The 18,674-nt window shown below is 37.3% G+C and overlaps 1 protein-coding gene across 6 annotated transcripts in view; it reads right to left on the reverse strand.

The window, feature by feature from the left end:
* DOCK4 (dedicator of cytokinesis 4) overlaps positions 1 to 18,674 on the reverse strand; it is a 237,762-nt gene that overhangs the window by 84,796 nt on the left and 134,292 nt on the right. For all 6 annotated transcript variants that reach the window (XM_065048727.1, XM_065048725.1, XM_065048726.1 and 3 more), the window contains 4 exons: positions 6,726 to 6,850; positions 5,221 to 5,383; positions 3,542 to 3,648; positions 2,733 to 2,889 (listed from right to left, as the gene is read on the reverse strand). In XM_065048727.1, coding sequence (XP_064904799.1) covers positions 2,733 to 2,889; positions 3,542 to 3,648; positions 5,221 to 5,383; positions 6,726 to 6,850 — 552 coding nt within the window. The remainder of the gene's footprint in view (positions 1 to 2,732; positions 2,890 to 3,541; positions 3,649 to 5,220; positions 5,384 to 6,725; positions 6,851 to 18,674) is intronic.

Genomic DNA, 18,674 nt, shown 5'->3' on the forward strand with positions numbered 1-18,674 from the left:
AAACACTTCTCAAAGTCTAAATTAAATCCAAAGTGCTAGATTTAATGAAAGGTTTAGATTCATGTGTACTAGGAAGTGCTTTCAGATTATCTTTCCATCTCTCTCCTATAAAACCTGAGACATCAGAAATTGGTCTGGTTTAGAACTGCTGCACTTCAAAAGGAAAAAACGGAATTCCAGAACTGGACTCCTCCGCAAACAGGCTGCTACTCTGGCTTCCAACACTCCTTCCAAACTGGGGTCACTCCAGAAAGCTGCCCTGTTAGCTTTGTTTTATTAGTCACCTGTTTGGCCTTTTTTTAAATGTGGATAGATGGATTACGCCTCTGCCATGCAATGGACGTTGCTCTGCTGTTGAACAGCTGCTGGATCGGGATGTGCTGCTCAGTGCTGAGAAATGAGTGGATGCCAATGCACTAAAATATTCTGACTTGCTGGATGGATCCTGAGCTTCTGGCAGGCAGAGATCCCTTCTGTATGTTAAAAAACTAAGGAAGATTGCATTGATAACTAATCAGTAGAATAACACTAGGTTCTCTTGCATGTTTGTTGGGGTTTTTTTGGGGTTTTGGGTTGTTTGTTTGTTTGTTTTTTTAGGATAATTAAATATAATTATCCAGCTAAAATGTAATATATAAAAGCTGGTATACTTTTTTGCTAACATTAACTGATTGACTATCCAGGACTAAAATTAAAGCTAAGGAAAAGCTAACTGGCAGACAGATTAGATAAGGATGTGTTCCTATGAGATACGTTGGCGAACACACAGACTCCCCTGGTTAGAAGGTCTCTGAAAACAGTTTGGAACAAAACCTAGAAAATCCTCCAAAGTACCCCAGGGTAAGGAAGCTACGGATCCCAACAACTGGGAGTCAGCCTCCTTCCTCTAGTCCCCATAATTTTAATATGCATGAGAGCTGATGGCATGTGGGAACAATCAACGAGAGAATGACAGCTGAGTAGAACTTCCCAGCCAGCTAGTAAAGCTGTGGCCTGATTCAGTCACACCCTTTACAAGTCTGGGTTTGGGGTCCTTCCCCACCCCATGGCCAGGCCAATAGCATAATTTTCAGTTCATTTCCAGGACAGACATCGTTGTTTGTAGACACAGGAAGATCTCTGAGAACTTCAGAAAAATCTCCAAACTTAAAAACATTTAAAATAATCAGCAATTTTCAAAAATACTAACACAGTTGTTTACTAAAACTGTAAATACACAGATCTTTTTCATCCTGTCTTTTTTAACAAATATGCTACATTCTCTCAGGGATAACTGAAGTAATGCTCACATGACCAAATATCCACATGCTTTGTTCTATGTTCATTTTCTGAGCATGCAATAGATTTTGGCAAATTTTTGTTCAAAAGAATGGGGATTTGGAAACTCACCAAGATGAACTTCCCAAAGAAGATCCTTGGAGAAAATATGAGCCTGTCTATTGAAAATATTTCCACCCTCTGAAGTACTGCTGAAATAATTGTTAACTCTTTCAGAGCTGAAAAGGGGATCAATATTATTCAGATATTCTACGCCCTCCCAGAATATGGTTAAAAAAAGAAATGTTATGCCCTATGTCACACATCTATTCACATTAAGTACAAAATAACTCCTGTACTGTGAACAAAAACCAGTATTGTAACCCCAGACAACAGTGCAACTATTTATCCGTGAGACACTCAGGTTCCGGACAGCACTTTCATGCATGTGTAAGTACTAGTATATTCATGTGATTTCCTAAATCAAGACTTTTAACTGAAGGAAATTCAGTCTCTGATTGCCTATTATGAACCTTTGGGAAAATCTTTTATTGGTTAACTTTTATTACTTTGAAGCTAATTGCTATGAGAATACAGAATGGATGTGCACAGTGAAACGGACCACTTACTATTTGCACACAGTTCTATTCTGAACACTTGCTACTACAGGGTGAAAATTAAGGCAACTATTTCAATTTTAAAAGCTGCTCTAGTTGTCGTTGAACGAGTATAATCAATTTGCAAGCAATGAGCAATTTTATAGTCATATATATAAGAAGTGTAAAGACACAGTCATTCACACAGAAGAGAGAGCTAAGCAAGATCTGTGATAAACACCGCAGAAAAAATACTATCTGTGGGGATACCAAGGAATGGTCAGAACCACATTCAGGTAAATACACAATATTTAGAAATTTGTAGAAAACTGTTTCAGTAACAAACTGTAGTAAATAGGGCAAACAAACAAGAACCTTAAGAATTTTATACAGTGCAATGAGCACAAAGAGCACAAACATGTATTTCTATCTGCTGCTCCTTATATCGAATATATGAGATTGCTTTTAGCAGTAAATGTGTGTTCGCTTAAAGGAAGAGAAGTGGTACAACAAAGAAGCAATATGCACCTAATTAAAATCAAACTGCCAGAGCCTAAAGCCTACAATAAGTATTTCATAAAAAAATCTACAACAAACAGATAAAGAGGTTTTGTAAAGCAGCTGGGTTTTGATAGTTGATTCCAAGAGTGCTGCATTTGATTCCAATATCCTGTTAATCTAAAAAGCATTCCTGAAATCAGTGGTTTATCATACTGCATTGGTTTCCATCTGGATATAAAAAAATATGCAGAAAACCAGTATGTAAAATGGACAGAACATAAGCTATTTTTGAGTACATCCATGCTTGTATGGCATGGAAAAGGCCAGCTATCGCACCCATTTGAACTCATCATGTTTTAAATAATCAACATATCCTACCATTTTGTGTGAGTTTAGTGGAGCAGAGAAAGGACGTAATCCAGAAGGACTCTTTAGTGGTTTTTACTGCTTGGCTGTTGTTTCCTAGGAAAATTCCCTTTGAAAAGGGGAGTTTGAGGTAGCGACCAGAATCCTGAAGGTTTGTGTTTTCTTCACACTGTGAAAACAAACCAGTTAAAATAACTGTACTGCACAAAGGACCCAATCTCCAAATTATATTATTGTATAATTGTTTCTCTGTCAGAAATTGAAGAATTTTTACTATGCCTGTTGCAAGTTTGGTTTTGGATCATAGCTTCAAATCTGACATTGAAGACCAAGAAATTTGTACAGGTTATTTCAAATGAATAGCTACAAATGTTAGTGTTAAAATATAAAATTTATCTGGGAGAATGTAAAATCCTCTGAACAAAGAGATAACTGTTAAACATGTTCCACAAAAACCAAATTATCTCTAAAAATGATAATATCTAGTAGATCTGCATAAATGAGCTTGCTTCATTTTCCAGCTTCAGTAATTCAGTAAGTGGGTATCATTGGTTTCACTTTTTGTGTTTTAATTGAACTTACCTTTGTGAAATACATTATAAATACAATGTAATATAACAGTAAGACTCAGTAAAACCAGTGCGCTGATGCAATTGCAGTTTGTAACAGGAATTAATATTAAACAATCAGCAATGGATATTTTAATGGTGACAAGACTATCACGCATTTGGTAATACAGACTTTCTCAGCCTAATGGTTCTGGGCATTTAAAGTGTGCTCCAGAGGAATCATTACAGCTAATGATTACTAATTCAAATTACCTTGTGTACAATAAGTTCATGGGTGCCATCTGGCAGAGTCCTCCCATTTTCCTGCATCAGAGGCACGAAAGAAAAGCCAAACAACTTCTTCTCACCCTTTTCTTTTGCTGAAATACATATGTAAATAGCAGCATTTAAAGTTAATATTATACATTTTAGGCAAAATAAATGGATATAATGCAACATAAGAAATTATACTGGAAGCTATTTGCAGCTAATCAGACTAAGATTATCTTAAATTTCTTTTCAGATTTGCACATTCTCTCCTGTAATGGTTTCTTTTATCTCACTGCAAACGAGAAAGTGGTATTCTGGAGCGATTTGGTATTTATTAAGAACAAATAATAGAAACCACCAAATACAGAGTCTTAGTAATACATAGAATGCCAGGAAACTCAAATGAATGTGACCTAGTCAGCCCAACACGAAGAGAAAAGGATATTTTTTTCGTGACAATTCTGCCCTATAGTAGCTTCTACCTACTGGTCTCCATTTCAGGTCAGCCACGGGCTGCACTGCACTTCTGTTTTCAAATAAGGCACCAGTCTCTGTAGATAAGACTGAAGATGTCACTGTTCCTTACATGAATGTCAGGCAGTAGATAACATTTTCAAACTTGGATGCCTAAGCTCAAATTCCAAAACTTATCCATCACCTAAATATAAAGCAGACTACAAAACACTGAGATGGCACAGATTGCACTGAAGTCAATGAGTGCAGATGCTGAACACTTTGAAAACCAACCAATCTTTCATCAAATGTGTGTATATATATGACTTTTGAGTCTGGGTTTAGCACAGCTGGTGTGGTATAGGCAATCATAACAAAAATGTCCAACTCCTACGGCATGGGAATGATTATGCAAAAATGTATCATCTATTTGAAACATACCACTGATGTTTTTTCCTTTATTACTTCATAGTTTATGAATGAAATCTTAAAAAGAAATCTATGCAAATTTCTTCCCGTATTACCTATTCCTCACATGTTGAAGTTTGTGTACCCAAAATCTAAATATACTATCATTTACTGTGTGTGCCAATTTCCACAAAGACAATCTAAATAACCAAATCTTGCTACCTCTACATCACCAAAAAGAGCCAAACAACAGCAGCAATTTTACCCATCTTTCTCCACAAGCTTGACAGCAGTCAACACCATATCTATGAAACCTGTGTTTCATACTTTGGTACACAGAACATGGACCCAGATGTCAGTTTTTACCTCAAAATCATCTCTAAAATTGTTCAAAATATTTAGAGAATTTGGGAATTTTATTTTATAAGTAAAAAAAGGCAAGACAAAAGTGATGTTAATGGACCTGAAGTATCTACATATATTTCCCATTGGCTGGATTGCTAAACATGCACTAAGCAACAGGTATAACTTTGGAGACTTCATTAGGTAAATTCTAAATTTACAGTTTGAGATTACCTGAAGTTCTGTTTACATTAGCAGCTGCAATGTTGTCTATTTCTATTTAATAAAACTAGACTGATTTCTCCTGGTATTTAGGCTTTACCAAAGTACTAAGCTCCACCAAGTAGAACTGCAAGCCTGAGCAGCTGTGTCATAAAAGCATCACAGAGAAAGATCTTTTTCCTGAGGTATTATGGAAACTCGTGTGCTGACTGCAGCTGTAACAGAGAGGACGAGCAGAAGTTGCAAACAGCGCTTACTGGAACAGTGCCGGAATTCACAGCGGATGTGTGCTCCTCTGAATTTATCCACAGGGATAGGAAGTTTCAGCAGCTCAGACCATCTGGGACCGTTGTTATGATAAAGCACAAAGGAATGGTACTCACTGGCTGGTGGCTCTCCAGAGCCAAATGAGATAAAATCCTAATGAAGAAAAAGTATTGATTAGAGATTAAAGGCAGATTGGTCCACTGGTGAGATGTCATCAAGGACTGTTTTTGCAAGAAAGACTATTTAATACTTACATTTGTATCATAAATGCCACATGTGGTATCATGCTCAATATCTTAAAACCCCACAAAAATAGTAACACTTTGTTAATATTTGCTAATTAGAAAAAAAAATGGCAAGAATCATCCCCACTGATGAGCATCTAAGTATTCTATATGTCCCAGCATGAAAACAGAAATATATCCAGATTCTCTGATTAGGAAGAAACACAGTGTTGGTTGCCTTTGCAACACCCATGACGGTCTCTCCATAGCAATGTATGCAAAGGGATTTTTTTAAATCCTGCCTTGGGAATACCTATTAATTCTCTGTGAGACAGGTAAGATGTAGCTTTTCTCCTCATGAATTACAAGGGATCACTTTTGCATCACGGTATCCCTTATTTGTTTTATGTGTACATATATAAAGTATATATATATATATATATATATATACAAACACAGGTAGATGTATTTATATACATATATACATATAAAACCATACATACATTGCACGTCATGCACTTCACATATACACATGCACACACAAAACCTGCACCAGACTGTTTGTGTCAACCTGTCTTCATTTTGCTACCCCACAGCCCTCAACATCATGTAGAGCAAGTGAAAAAAGTACTTTTGAAAAAAAAAAAAAGAAAATAAAAATGATGCTAAATATATATGGAAAAGGTTGAAAGTGAAGAGAAAAACAAAAACAAAGCAACTGTGAAACAGTCATCTATTAATAATAAAAATATAAACCAGTGCCTGTTTGTAATGTATCACCAGCAGTATGAAATGAAATAAAATCTGAAGAAGGAACATTAATTTATTCTTTTTTTGATACATGGTGGTGATTTTTGCATAAAGGATCCTGATTTTATTAAAATCAGACAAAAAATGAAATTATGGAAACACATTCTGTGTAACATGAGGAATTGCATATCTACCATGAAGAATTATTGTCAAATCAAAAATTTCTCCAAAACCTGATCTTGTTTAAACATCTTCCAGCATCTTAATGGCATCATTAGTTATTTGGTTGGCAATTGTAGGTGTTTATCCGAATCACTCAACTGATCACAGAAATAAAATCAACATTCATTTTATAAAGGCTTTAAGCAAAATGGAAAAACTTTGAATATCTAAAGACAGCACAAGATGCAACCTTTCCAAAGCAATTTTCTACTTTTCAAACAATGTCACAAAATACGATTTACATCTGAAAAAACGTATCAAAATTAACTACAGTAAGGAAAAACATACAACAAAGATACCTTTAAAATTTGACCACTGCTGTCCACGACATGCATTGTCACTTCCACATTTCTGGCCACACTTTTCCCTCCTTTCTCAAATTCTCCTCTTTCTACAGTGATATATAAATCATTCCTCATTTCACCTATATTAAAAAAAAAAACCACAACAAAAACAAACAAACAAAACCACAAACACACACACACACAAACAACCAAACCACAAACAACCAAACACAAAGTGTGCAAAAGTCAATTCAATTTACTTACATTTTGCTTTTAGTCATTTAGTAGACAGTCTTCCAAACAAGGGATAGTATCACACCCACAATTTATCAGTATTTTCAGACTTTTAATAGTAACAATTGCTTTTGTAAACCAAGAAAACTCCTTGAAGAACTGATTACAACTTTTTTACACTTAATCTCAAAAGAAAGTGTGTTACTCTGAAGAAGCAAAGAACAAGAGGTTGGTGTTCTTTCCATTAGAAAGGCAGGCTTCCCAGATGGCTACTACTCAAATCTGTCTTTCTAATCTAAAAGATCTCAACATATTTTACATTGACAGGGTGTTCATAGTTTTCTAGCAAAAAGTTAGCTAAGTTAGCTTGTTTTCTGCTTGATGGAAAGGCTTCAGAGAAATTAAAATCTTCATTAACACAAACTACAAATCCAATACATGCACTATATCCAAGTTATGAAATACTGCTAGCATGTTTAAATTGAAACTCTTTGCACGTTCATACATTAACATGCTTAAGCATTCTCTCAGACCGTAACCAGATCTTCTGGATGAGACCAATGGTAATTTTATTTTTGTTACAATTGACAAAAACCACAGAGTTTATACTTGATGAAAGGAAGAAAGACTGTTTGGCAGTTGGTGAAGCAAAGTTGGTGGTGTCTGGAGTGGCGTGGTAGGGAAACCCCCATTGTATTTGAAGATGCTAAAACTATTTCTAAAAAGTGTAATCTATCTCTGGACAAACATTAATTACTAGACCTGCTTGGAAGCAACTGGGCTTTCCTTATGAAAACTAGAAAAATGAAGGATGGAGCAGCATCATAATTAGCAGCATTTTCTAAAACTCTAGTTTCTAGATTTGTCAGAAAAAGACATTAAGAATATCTGCTTTCATCTAGTGAAATACAAGTTTAGCATAATGGGAATATCCTCTTCTAATAAAGCAGATTTTCACTGAGCACTGCTGAAAAGAAACCAAGCATGACAGCTTTGTGTATTTATAGGTGTACCACTTAGAAATCAGATCCAAGATGGATACTTGTACTGCAAGCAAAATTAATTACAAAACATGTAACTGATAAATAATTAGTGTATCTTCAATTTCTGGTGCCATTTTAATGTGCAAGCAGAATGTGACCTGCTTGAGCTTTCAAGGATACTCTCATGTTTCACATTTCTAGCATTTATTTTACCATATGCAACTCTCCAGTGATTTTTAAGAACCAGAAGCAAAGATCTTACTACAGTCTTCTAATATTTTTATAATATTGTTCCATCACTAGATACAAAATAATGATGCCTCCAAAGCATAATCTAATCAACTGCAAATCTGCTATTTTATTACCTTATTATCAATTATCTTCTGAAATAACTGTAGACAGAGGATAGAATACAGCTAGAGAGAATGAACAGAAACAAATATCAGGACCAGATGGTATTCATTTAAGAGTTTTGTGTGAAGTTAAGGATGAAAGAGCTGAATTACTAATAAGTGTGTGCAACCATTGAATCAATCTCTGGTTCCCAGTGGGAACCAGGTTCAAAATAAGCAAAAGGTGGTGGTTATTTAGGTAATGGACAGCAAGATTTGTCAAAACAAACAAACCACGAACAAAAACAAACAACTCAAAAACCAACCAAAAATCAACATAACCCAAACCAATCAAAGAAAAACAAAACAAAACACCCAAAAAACCACCCAAACACCAACAACAAAACCACAAAAACAACCTCAAAACCAAACCAAAACCTTTCCAAAGAATGTTGGATGTTGTAAATGTAAGAGATGCATAAGAGTTCAAGGGAAGAATGGAGAAGTCATTGAAGGAAGAGGCACTAAAGAATATGAAACAAAGAATCACAAGCAGCTCAGGAAATCCCTTGAGCTGAAAATAGCTGGAGGCTGAGAGAGTGTCAGAGGTAATTACATACACACATAGACACACGTGCAGTTCTTACTCCTCCTTAGGTGTATTTACAGCACGGGGATAGACGGGCCTTTGATCTGACTCAGTAAAGCTATTTGTTTGTTTATTCAAGCCACAAAATAACCCTTAAAACTACTAGATTCTGATTATTTCCACATCAGAGTAAGACTTTATTATAGAAGTTTTAGAAGCTATTAATACTGCAGTATATATGTTGAGTCCTTACTTAGCATATGCTTCCTTCTAGGATCAGTTCTAGTTAGTGCTGGCAGTTGGTGACCAAAAAGAGAAGCCTTGTTAGAGAACTAATTTTAGCACATAACTTGTAGTTGCATCAATTTATCTTTAAAGATCAAGTTTAATTCTACGTGCATTTGTGCTACATTATTTTTATTTATCAGCAAGGACTTATTTCAATTTTCCACAGGGTCTTCACAGAAACATAAGCAAATCACTATTTCTACCACAAATTTCATGACCCAGCCCAGATAAAACTCAGTGAAAGCCACATTTTTTTTCCTTTTTAAACACAGTAAAATGTACCGGATTTAAATGCAAATGACATGGGAACAGGTTGCCCAGAGAAGCTGTGGATGTCCTGTCAGTCAAAGTGTTAAAGGTCAGGTTGGTTGGGGATTTGGGCAACCTGATCTAGTAGAAGGTATCCCTGCCCATAGGGGGCAAGGATGATGATCTTTAAAGGTCCCTTCCAACCCAAACCATTCCATGATTCTATACAAAAATAAGAAAGCTTTTCCAAAAGAAGTAGTCAGAGCTTCACTGAAGTTAAGCAGGCTTTCACAAACAGTGTCTCTATTCAAGGTTTTTAAAAAAATCCAAATCCATTGAGTTTCACCTTTTTAATTGCCAGGAGAAATCAAATCACAAGGAAAGACAGACAGGGGAGTAGGATGTACTTTCACAAATATTGTCCTGTTCTCTTACAGAACCTTGGCAGAGTTTGCAATCAGTGTCATGAGAGGATAGTTCACAAGAAGTTTGTCCTGACCTACATCCATTCAGGAATCTCTACTTTGTTTTCAATATGTCAGAGCAAATCATGACACATGGGCCATGTTATTGAAAGAAAATGCTAGTTTTTCTCCATTATCATGCAAGGCAAATTAAATCCAAGAGGACACTAAGCCTCTCACACTATATGAGGAATAAGGATGATTTATATGGAAATGGATGGAGAAGCAGAAGGGTGATACCTGAAACAGACTGGAAAATTAATCGAAGAGAAGGTAGACTATGTCCTATATATCAAGGGTATACTCTGCATCAGGCAGATTTAAGAGCAGTTTCCAGTTCTGTAAGTATGTTGCACATCTGACATGTTAATATTTACAAAAATGTAGGTTTTGGTTTAAATTTGGCCTTGCCTCTGGATTTGTACACACACATATTTCACTTTTGATTTTAAAAAGATCACTGCTTGCAACCAAAATGTAAAAATACCCAACTCTATTTAACTGGCAGAGTTCAGGTAAGCGTACTGGAATGTTACTAACTTAAAGTCATATTCCTGACAAATCTTTAGCACAATGTTTGTATGAACATATTACAAATAAAAGCTCATGAAATCAAAAAGTCAATGGAGTTGTAAAATCAGGCACAAAACCTTATCAGAAAATAGCTGACAGTAAAAATGGGAATAGATTTGCTAAGTAAATTTCACTCTGGAAAGAAAAAATGAAACAAAATTATAATAACAACTTAGACAATTATATTAGGATAGAAATTTTCAAAATAATTTCTCTTTCAATATATTTATCTGGAGAGATCCTTAGCACTTTTATTCCTCACTGTAGAAATGCCATTGCTTCAATCTTCTTTAACAGAAATTCTGTCTCAAAAAAAATGAGATTGTCTATGTAAAACTAAGGGCATTCTTTTATGGCCCCTCTTCCAGGAAGAACAATTCCAACTTCCTTGATAAAGTATTCAAACATCAGTCAATTGTTGAATTTATCTATATTCCTTTAATAGATCTTTTTAATTTATGGCAACTGTAATTACATATTTGATTACAAAAACATGCACCATTTTTCTATGGGATCTTTGCCTTAACCAGTATATGAGACAGATAATTCTGACAGATTGTTAGACAGATCTGACAGATCATTCTGTTTCTACTTAAAGGGGCGACTACAGCCACAAGCAGCACTGAACGGCAAAGTCCTACTGAATATCTGAGTTCTGAGGCCAACTCGGTAAGTACGAACGGTATCTTCAGCTTAAGTATCTGCATGACTCAAATCCCTCCTAGGTGTACGCGTACTGAGATTTTTACACAGTCTTACACCTGACCAAATGTGAGGAATTTACACAGAAACAAGATGTTAGTACAATGCCTCAGATTTTAATTACTGGTTGAAAACATGTCTATAGAATTGAATCTTGATCAGACATGATGAGACTTTTAATATGATGAAAATGCAACATACTTATTCTGGCTTATTTCCATGTTGAGAAATACAAAGCCCATTTGTCTAAGTCCTGTTTCAGTGAAAACATCAAATGGTTATTTTCAGCATGAAGTCTGGTACAGGAATTACCAACTGAAAACTATCGAAAACCATGTTCAACTTTAAGGTGACAAACCTACCTCTCTACCTATAATGAAGCTGTGTGGTATGAAAGATTTAGATGATTTGAAAGGATTTCTTTCAAAAGAAAGGGCAGGTCATTTTTGCCTGTTCTTATGGAGCATCCCCATCTCCCAACTCCTGTTGTGACAGTTTCTTTAAGCTTTCTGAATTCACCACAGCTTCTGGACTGTGCAATGAGCCTGTGGATGTCAATATCCAGTCAGTAACGCTGTTAACCATTACAGGGTCAAACCCCATTATAGGTCAGCTTTGCCTAGGACTGACATTCAGTTTTCTGGGTAAGAAAAGAATATAGAATGATGAACCACACAAACTACGATCGATCATTAAACATGTTTTGTGGAGCTAAACCACCTAGGTCTCCTTGGGTGTGCAGGGCACTTCTAGGCACGTGAGTTATGGGCTGCGTGAACAGAAGCTGGCAAAAGCAAATTAAAGAAGCCATGTGCTGCATTTCTATATTGTCTGAATCACTTCACTGCTTAGAAAGCTGCTTATCTTGGCACAGCTACTTTCTAGCCACTATGCCAATAAAAAATTAGGTTAACATGTTACAGCCAACCATAGGAAAGGCAGAAGGCTGTTGCACATTGGATGTGAGACGATCAACATAGCAGAAAACAACAAAAAAAGTTGGTGTTGGTCCCCATGAGAGTAGGAGGTAATAAGCTTGGAACAGATGGAAGAACTATAAGGATCAAAGAGTATCTAGGGATGCTGTTTGTTCTTACTGCAGACAATAACAGAACGCACTGAAAAAGGGTATCAATATATTCTGTCCTAATTACAGAAAGGACCCATTAACCCAACACGTTTGCACTACTAAGCACCCTATTATTTCACGTATTGGGCTAATCAAAACCAGATTTTTAAATATTGAAAGTCTGTAGACTGAAGCACTCTGAATTGAGGGCTAGAGCTAAATGGGAACTGATAGAATTTAACAAAGAAAAAAAGTAAAGATGTAGTGGTGTGGATGATTATACAGCCTTAACTTTCCTGTGCAGCACAAGTGTTGAGTGCACATTCTGCAGGGACATTTACTCTGGTAAGTAAATTTAATTGTGTGTGAAAGATGTTGAACTGAAATGTCTTGGTTGCTAAATCAAAACGTGCACAGCACAGCACTGGCACTACCTGCCTCTTCATGTGGTCCTGCCAATACATGTCAGCTTTGACCTGGCAAAAATGTCTTGAAAGCACTATTTATAGGCTGAGAGAGGAAAAACTCCCAACTTCTTGCCACAGATGTAGGTGCTAACCAGGCACATCACAGCTCAAGGGTTCTGACCTAAGAAGAAACATAAGTTTCGCGACTCCAACCCAACAAGCAATGAAGTGTGCAAGGGCTGAACGGGAGTGGAGGACAGACAGTTGATCAGCATCAATTACATAAAAAAGGCGATAAGGAGCAGGAGGAAAGGCCAAGTAACATGACAAAACAACCACTGCTGGAGGACATGCTTAGCTAATGGAGATCAGCCCTCCTGAGCCTGCCAACTATAAAAGACAAATGCTAAATAACCAGTAAAGAGAAGAGAGACAAGAGTAATTTGCAGGTTGGAGATGACAATGCATGCTTAGGGGTCCTATAATCTCTACCACACAGTTTCATTATGGGATGGCTCTGCAGGCTCCCTTTCCTTTGTAGGAGGCAGCATCATCACTACCCAGGACCTGTGTACAAGCACGGGTCTGCTGCTGCTCACAGGATGCACTCCCTGCTATGGGACCTACACTGCACCCTCCCACTGAACCTCAGGTAACAGGAGCAACACAGGTAAACCACTCATAAGGAGAAAGTCGTATCAGGACAAGTGTCAGGAGAACATTTGTATGAATACATAGTTTGCTTTTTTATTTTTCTAGAAATATTGGTACCTAACCTAAGTGTCAAAGTAACTATCCTTCATCACAAAACTGTTTTTATATGTACATTAAGGAAGCTGTAATCACAATTTCAACACAGATATTATAACAAGACTTTTGTCATATTCTTACCACATTTAGAATTCTGGAATTTCTCATAGCATATTAATATGGAACAAAGTTTTCAAGCTAAAGACAGCTGTCAAAGATCAAAGGCAGTTATCTTTGTCAGAAAGCAAAGAGAGTTTAGTTTGCCCGCTATCCTTGAAAAGATTTCTAGTGAAATAAATTCCGATTTGATTGTTTAGTACTGTAACAAAACACAGCGTGATTGTATTTGAACAAGATAGAATCTCTGATAGTTACAGCTTCCAGTGTGCAAATCTAAACTGTCCTCACAGCAGCCACTAATTTAAAAATACTTACACACAACTCAGTAGGAGCTTTTGTTAGGAACCACTTCTTTGAAAGCTTTGCTCAGAATTATGGGTCCTTTAGAACCATGAATTGAAAAGGAGCAGAAAACACTATTTTTTTTCAGAGAAAGTTCTTGTTCATTTACATTTCTGTAAAATACAAGCTAATGAATTGCTTTGTTTTATACCCTAGACACTACTTGAACAGCTCTTAAAGCAATTTCAGTTGTAGGAACTGAAAATCTCTGGATGTGGCACAGACAAAACAGTGTTATCCAGGATGTACGATCTCAAAAAAAACCACATAGAAGGTGATTTTAACTAGAGGAGAGGGATAGGGATACTTAGTCTGCCTTGCTTCTTACCCTTGGAGTCAATTCATGCCATCTACCTTTTAGCAGCTGGAATGGTCTATGATGTTACTATCCATGCTGATACACTGACAACAATAAGCAAAACTGGAAGATAAAATATCCTTTCTTAGTCCAGTGAACTTGGAACAGGGACAGCTAAAATTAAGGTAAGTAAAAGTAGTTTACAGAAACACAGGGAATAACACAGAAGTGGGTGGCCCTATGTCTGGGTGATGCACCACTGACCAGGAGTATATAGCCTAAGTTTCAACAAGTTATACTACAAGCTGATCATATTTGGACTGAGTGGCCATAATAAGGTCTCCCCAGAGCCTTCTGCCAGCTGAACAACCTCAACTCCCTCAGTCTGCACTCACAGGAAAGGTGTTCCACCCCTCTGTTTATTTTTGTGGCCTTCTCTGCCCCCTCTCCAACAGGTCCATGTTGTTCCTGTACTGAGGGCACCAGAGCTGGATGCAGTACTGCAGGTGGGGTCTCACCAGAGCAGAGCAGAGGGGCAGAATCACCTCCCTTGACCTCCTGACCACACTTTTTTTTTATGCAGTCCAAGATAGGATTGGCCATCTGGGCTGCAAGTGCACATGGCCAGCTTATGTCCAACCTTTCATCCACCAGTAAACCCAGCTCCCTTTCCACAGGGCTGCTGGTAATCCCTTCATCTCCCATCCTTCTCTCTAAATTACAGAGATATGGATTTGATGGATAGACTGTTCAGTGGATAAGGAGTTGGTTGAATTGTCACAGCCTCAGGGTAGTGGTCAACAGCTCATTGTCAGTGGTTGGATAGAGTTGAGTGATGAGTGGTATCTCTCAGGAATCTGTACTGGGACGAGTACTGTTCAGTATCTTCATCAGTAACATACACAGTGGTATTAAGTGCACTCTCAGCAGATTTGCAGATGATGCCAAGCTGAGTGGTGCAACTGACAAGCCTGAGGGATGGGATGCCATTCAGAGGGACCTTGACAGGCTTGAGAGGTGGGCCCATGTGAACCTCATGCAAGTTCAACTAGACCAAGTGAAAGGTCCTGCACAGGGGTCAGGGCAATCCAAGCACAAATTCAGGCTGGGCAGAGAATGGACTGAGAGCAGCCCTGAGGAGAAGAACCTGAGAGTGTTGGTTGATAAGAAGCTCAACATGATCTGGCAATGTGTGCTTGCAACCCAGAAATCCAACCATATCCTGGGTTACATCAAAAGAAGCTTCACTGGTAGGCCAAGGGAGGTGATTCTCCCTCTCTACTGCACTCTCGTGAGACCCCAGCCTGGAGTACTGCATCCAGCTCTGATGCCCCCAACATAAGGAGCACATGGATATTTCAGATAGAGGCCAGAGGAGGGCCATAAAGCTGCTCAGAGGGCTGGAGCACCTCTCCTGTGAAGAAAGGCTGAGAGACCTGGGGTTGTTCAGCCTGGAAAAGAAACGGTTCTGGGGAAACCTCATAGAATCCTTCCAGTACCTATAAGGGACCTACAAGAAAGCTGGAGAGGGATTTTTTTACATTTTAGATTTCTCTATGTTCAGGTTCCTCAGGCAATCTCAAACCTGATCTTTTCTTTCAGTGGGAGGGACTCTGCTCCCCCACTCCTTGCCTTGAGGTCCATTCACTCAATAGATGTGGGAAGAGAGCTTACCAGTGAAGACTCAGGCAAAAATGTTGTTGAGTACCTCAGTCTTCTCCTTGTCCATTATTACCAGTTTGCCAGTCATGTTCATCAGGGGGATATGTTTTCTTTGACCTTCCTTTTGTGGCTGACATACCTGTAGAAGATTTTCTTACTATTCTTTGCATCCCTTGCCAAGTTCAGCTCCAGCTGTACCTTGGCCTTCTTGAACCCATCCGTACACAACCAGGTAGTGTCCCTTTACTCTTCCCAGGATACCTGTCCCTGCTTCCACTGCCTGTGCATTTCCTTCTTGCCCTTTAGTTTGACCACCAGGTCTTTATGCAGCCATGCCAGTCTCATGCCTTCCCTTACCAATTTCTTACACATGATCCACAGTTGTATTTAATTAAAAAAAAAAAAAAAAAAAAAAATCAAAGCAATCTAACATCATTCATGAAAATCACAGTATAGAAAGAAGTATGTTATTTGAGAGATGGGCATCCTATAGGAGATCAGCTCAGGAAGACACAAGCACATTGCACTCCACAAAGAATTTCACCACTGTAAGAAGTGAAATCCTATTATTGAAACAATTTCTTTTTTGTTTTGCATTGTAGAAGATACCAAAAGTATGGCTGTTTGCTTATCAGCAAATATGTTCAACACTTTTAAGAAACAAAAGAAATCTCAGTGACATGCTTGAAGCTGCCAGTAAATGTGTGTCACATTTAAAGACCATGACACCACTAGTCAGCTGCCTGTTCAGTACTTTCTCCCCATACAGCGATACCTTGACTTCTCCATTATTGTGGCAAAGTATTGCTATTTCCAAAAAGCTTTTGCATAGACTCACAATAATTGTTATTTATGAGTAATATTCACACATGACTCGAGAATGAGAAAATGTTGTACTTAGTGCTCAAATAGATTGAGACACTCTGAATGTTACTTAAAAAAACTTATTTGGGGTGGTGTGTGTGTCTACATTTAAGTACATGACAGGGCACGGGCAGAAAGAAATATGACCATTTCTATTATTTCTATACTGCCAGCGGGTTTTCATATCATCACTGATATTCTTGTTTACGCAAGGCAAACATTAAAACAAGTCTGCATGTGCTAGAATTTTAAGAGCATTGGTGACTTTGGGAACACTACTGCCTTTTTACTATCGGATTAAATGAGTCCTGGCTATTAAAGACAAAGATGAAAAAACATTTCTCAGTTACACTACTGTTCTTTTTCAATAGAACATTATCTGCATTTTCAGTTTTATTACAGAAACTCTCAACAAGCCCTAAGAAACTGTCATCAGAAAACAGCTGAATAAGCAAATGAAATGCCCTTTACAAGGGATTCCCAAACTGTAATGCTTTCAGATTTCAAGTGGACTGTAGATCTACCATGCAAGACTCCATTGCTCTGTGACTTCTTTTTTTCCTCTTCCTTTTAACAATGAGATATAAAGTAAGTTGCTTTGAACAAGCGAAGAATAAAATATGTATGAGCCTTTTTAAAAGAGAACATTGGCCTGTTGATTTTGTATAGCTACAAAATAAAGAGAATATTTCCAACAGAATTTTGAGACACTATTTATTTTTACAGAGCTAAAGCATAAACTTGCTAGTTTGCTAGTGCTCCTTACCTGGTTTATTGAAGAAAAACTTCCAAGTCGTAACTATCCTTGTATACACTTCCCATGCATCACTGCTACTTATTCTACGCTCAAAAGAAAGCTCAGTATTATAAACTGCAGAAGACTTTTCCCTGTTCTCCACTTCCAGATGCTTTAAATCTAGGGAAGTCTAATTAAACTCTGGCTTTTCTTCCCTTTCCATAATGCTCTTTTATTTTTCCTTCAGTTCCTAATGAACCAAGAAAATAAGACAGAGGAGGTAGGAAGGAGAAGGAAAACAATACAGAAGTTCCTTGCACTTGTCTAACCAAGTATGTAGTCATATGTTAGTATCTTTGTTTCCTCCAGTGACTTGTAGAAATGATAATTCCTTTGGTACACAGGATCAAAGCTTTAAAAGGTATTAAAATAGGATTTGGAAAGCAGAGGATATTCCCTATAGATTACTACAGTTTAATGAAAGGTCAAAATTCAGGGTGTCTTTACTCTACAATATTGCTTGAACATATTTTGTGTAACTGATATATCCAAGCAATATTACTTTCAGAAATTAAAAATACATATTTCTGGATTCTTGGAAATCAGAACGGCAAACAAAGGCAGGTGTTAAATTTAGGCTGCTTTTATTTGATGCAGGATACAGACAACTAGAAAAGAATTGATACCACTACTTGTGGGAGAAAAATTCTTAAGTGTGTCAGACATGTATTTCTTTTCCTAGAATCAACAGCTCTTTACTAAGTCTAAGCTCACTGACATCTACAGACACTTAGCACGATGACAAGAACAGGTTCCATAGTTTTCTTTACATTCTTGCCCTCCAGACTCTTATTCTAAGTTTTGGAAGCAGGAATATGCTTCTAGTCAAAATCACATCATTGAAAAATGCATGTTATAACAAGGACAGCATTTGGTGAGATCATTTGTATACAAATACAAAGATGTCAGTTCTAGTTAAAAGCTTTTGAAAATAGACAGTAAGGAAGACTGGAGAGGTGTGCTTGCACACTAAAGGAATAAAAGGCCCTGTAATAATGCATATGAAGGAGTAATGAGTATATTCAGTAGCTTTCTGACAGGATTCTGAGATTAACTGGACAGCTAAAGGACATCTGATGAAGTTAAAAGTTGACAAATGCAAAGCAATACAGATACGATGGTAAAAAAAAAAAAGTTATTTTTCCTAAATTAAGCATATGGAAGCTTAATGTATGAAACTTAAAAGCACTGCAACATCCTGGACAGTTCATTCTATCTGCTGAATGAGCAAAAATGATAAAA

This window comes from Columba livia, chromosome 1 (assembly GCF_036013475.1).
Source record: "Columba livia isolate bColLiv1 breed racing homer chromosome 1, bColLiv1.pat.W.v2, whole genome shotgun sequence".
NCBI classification, from domain to species: domain Eukaryota; kingdom Metazoa; phylum Chordata; class Aves; order Columbiformes; family Columbidae; genus Columba; species Columba livia.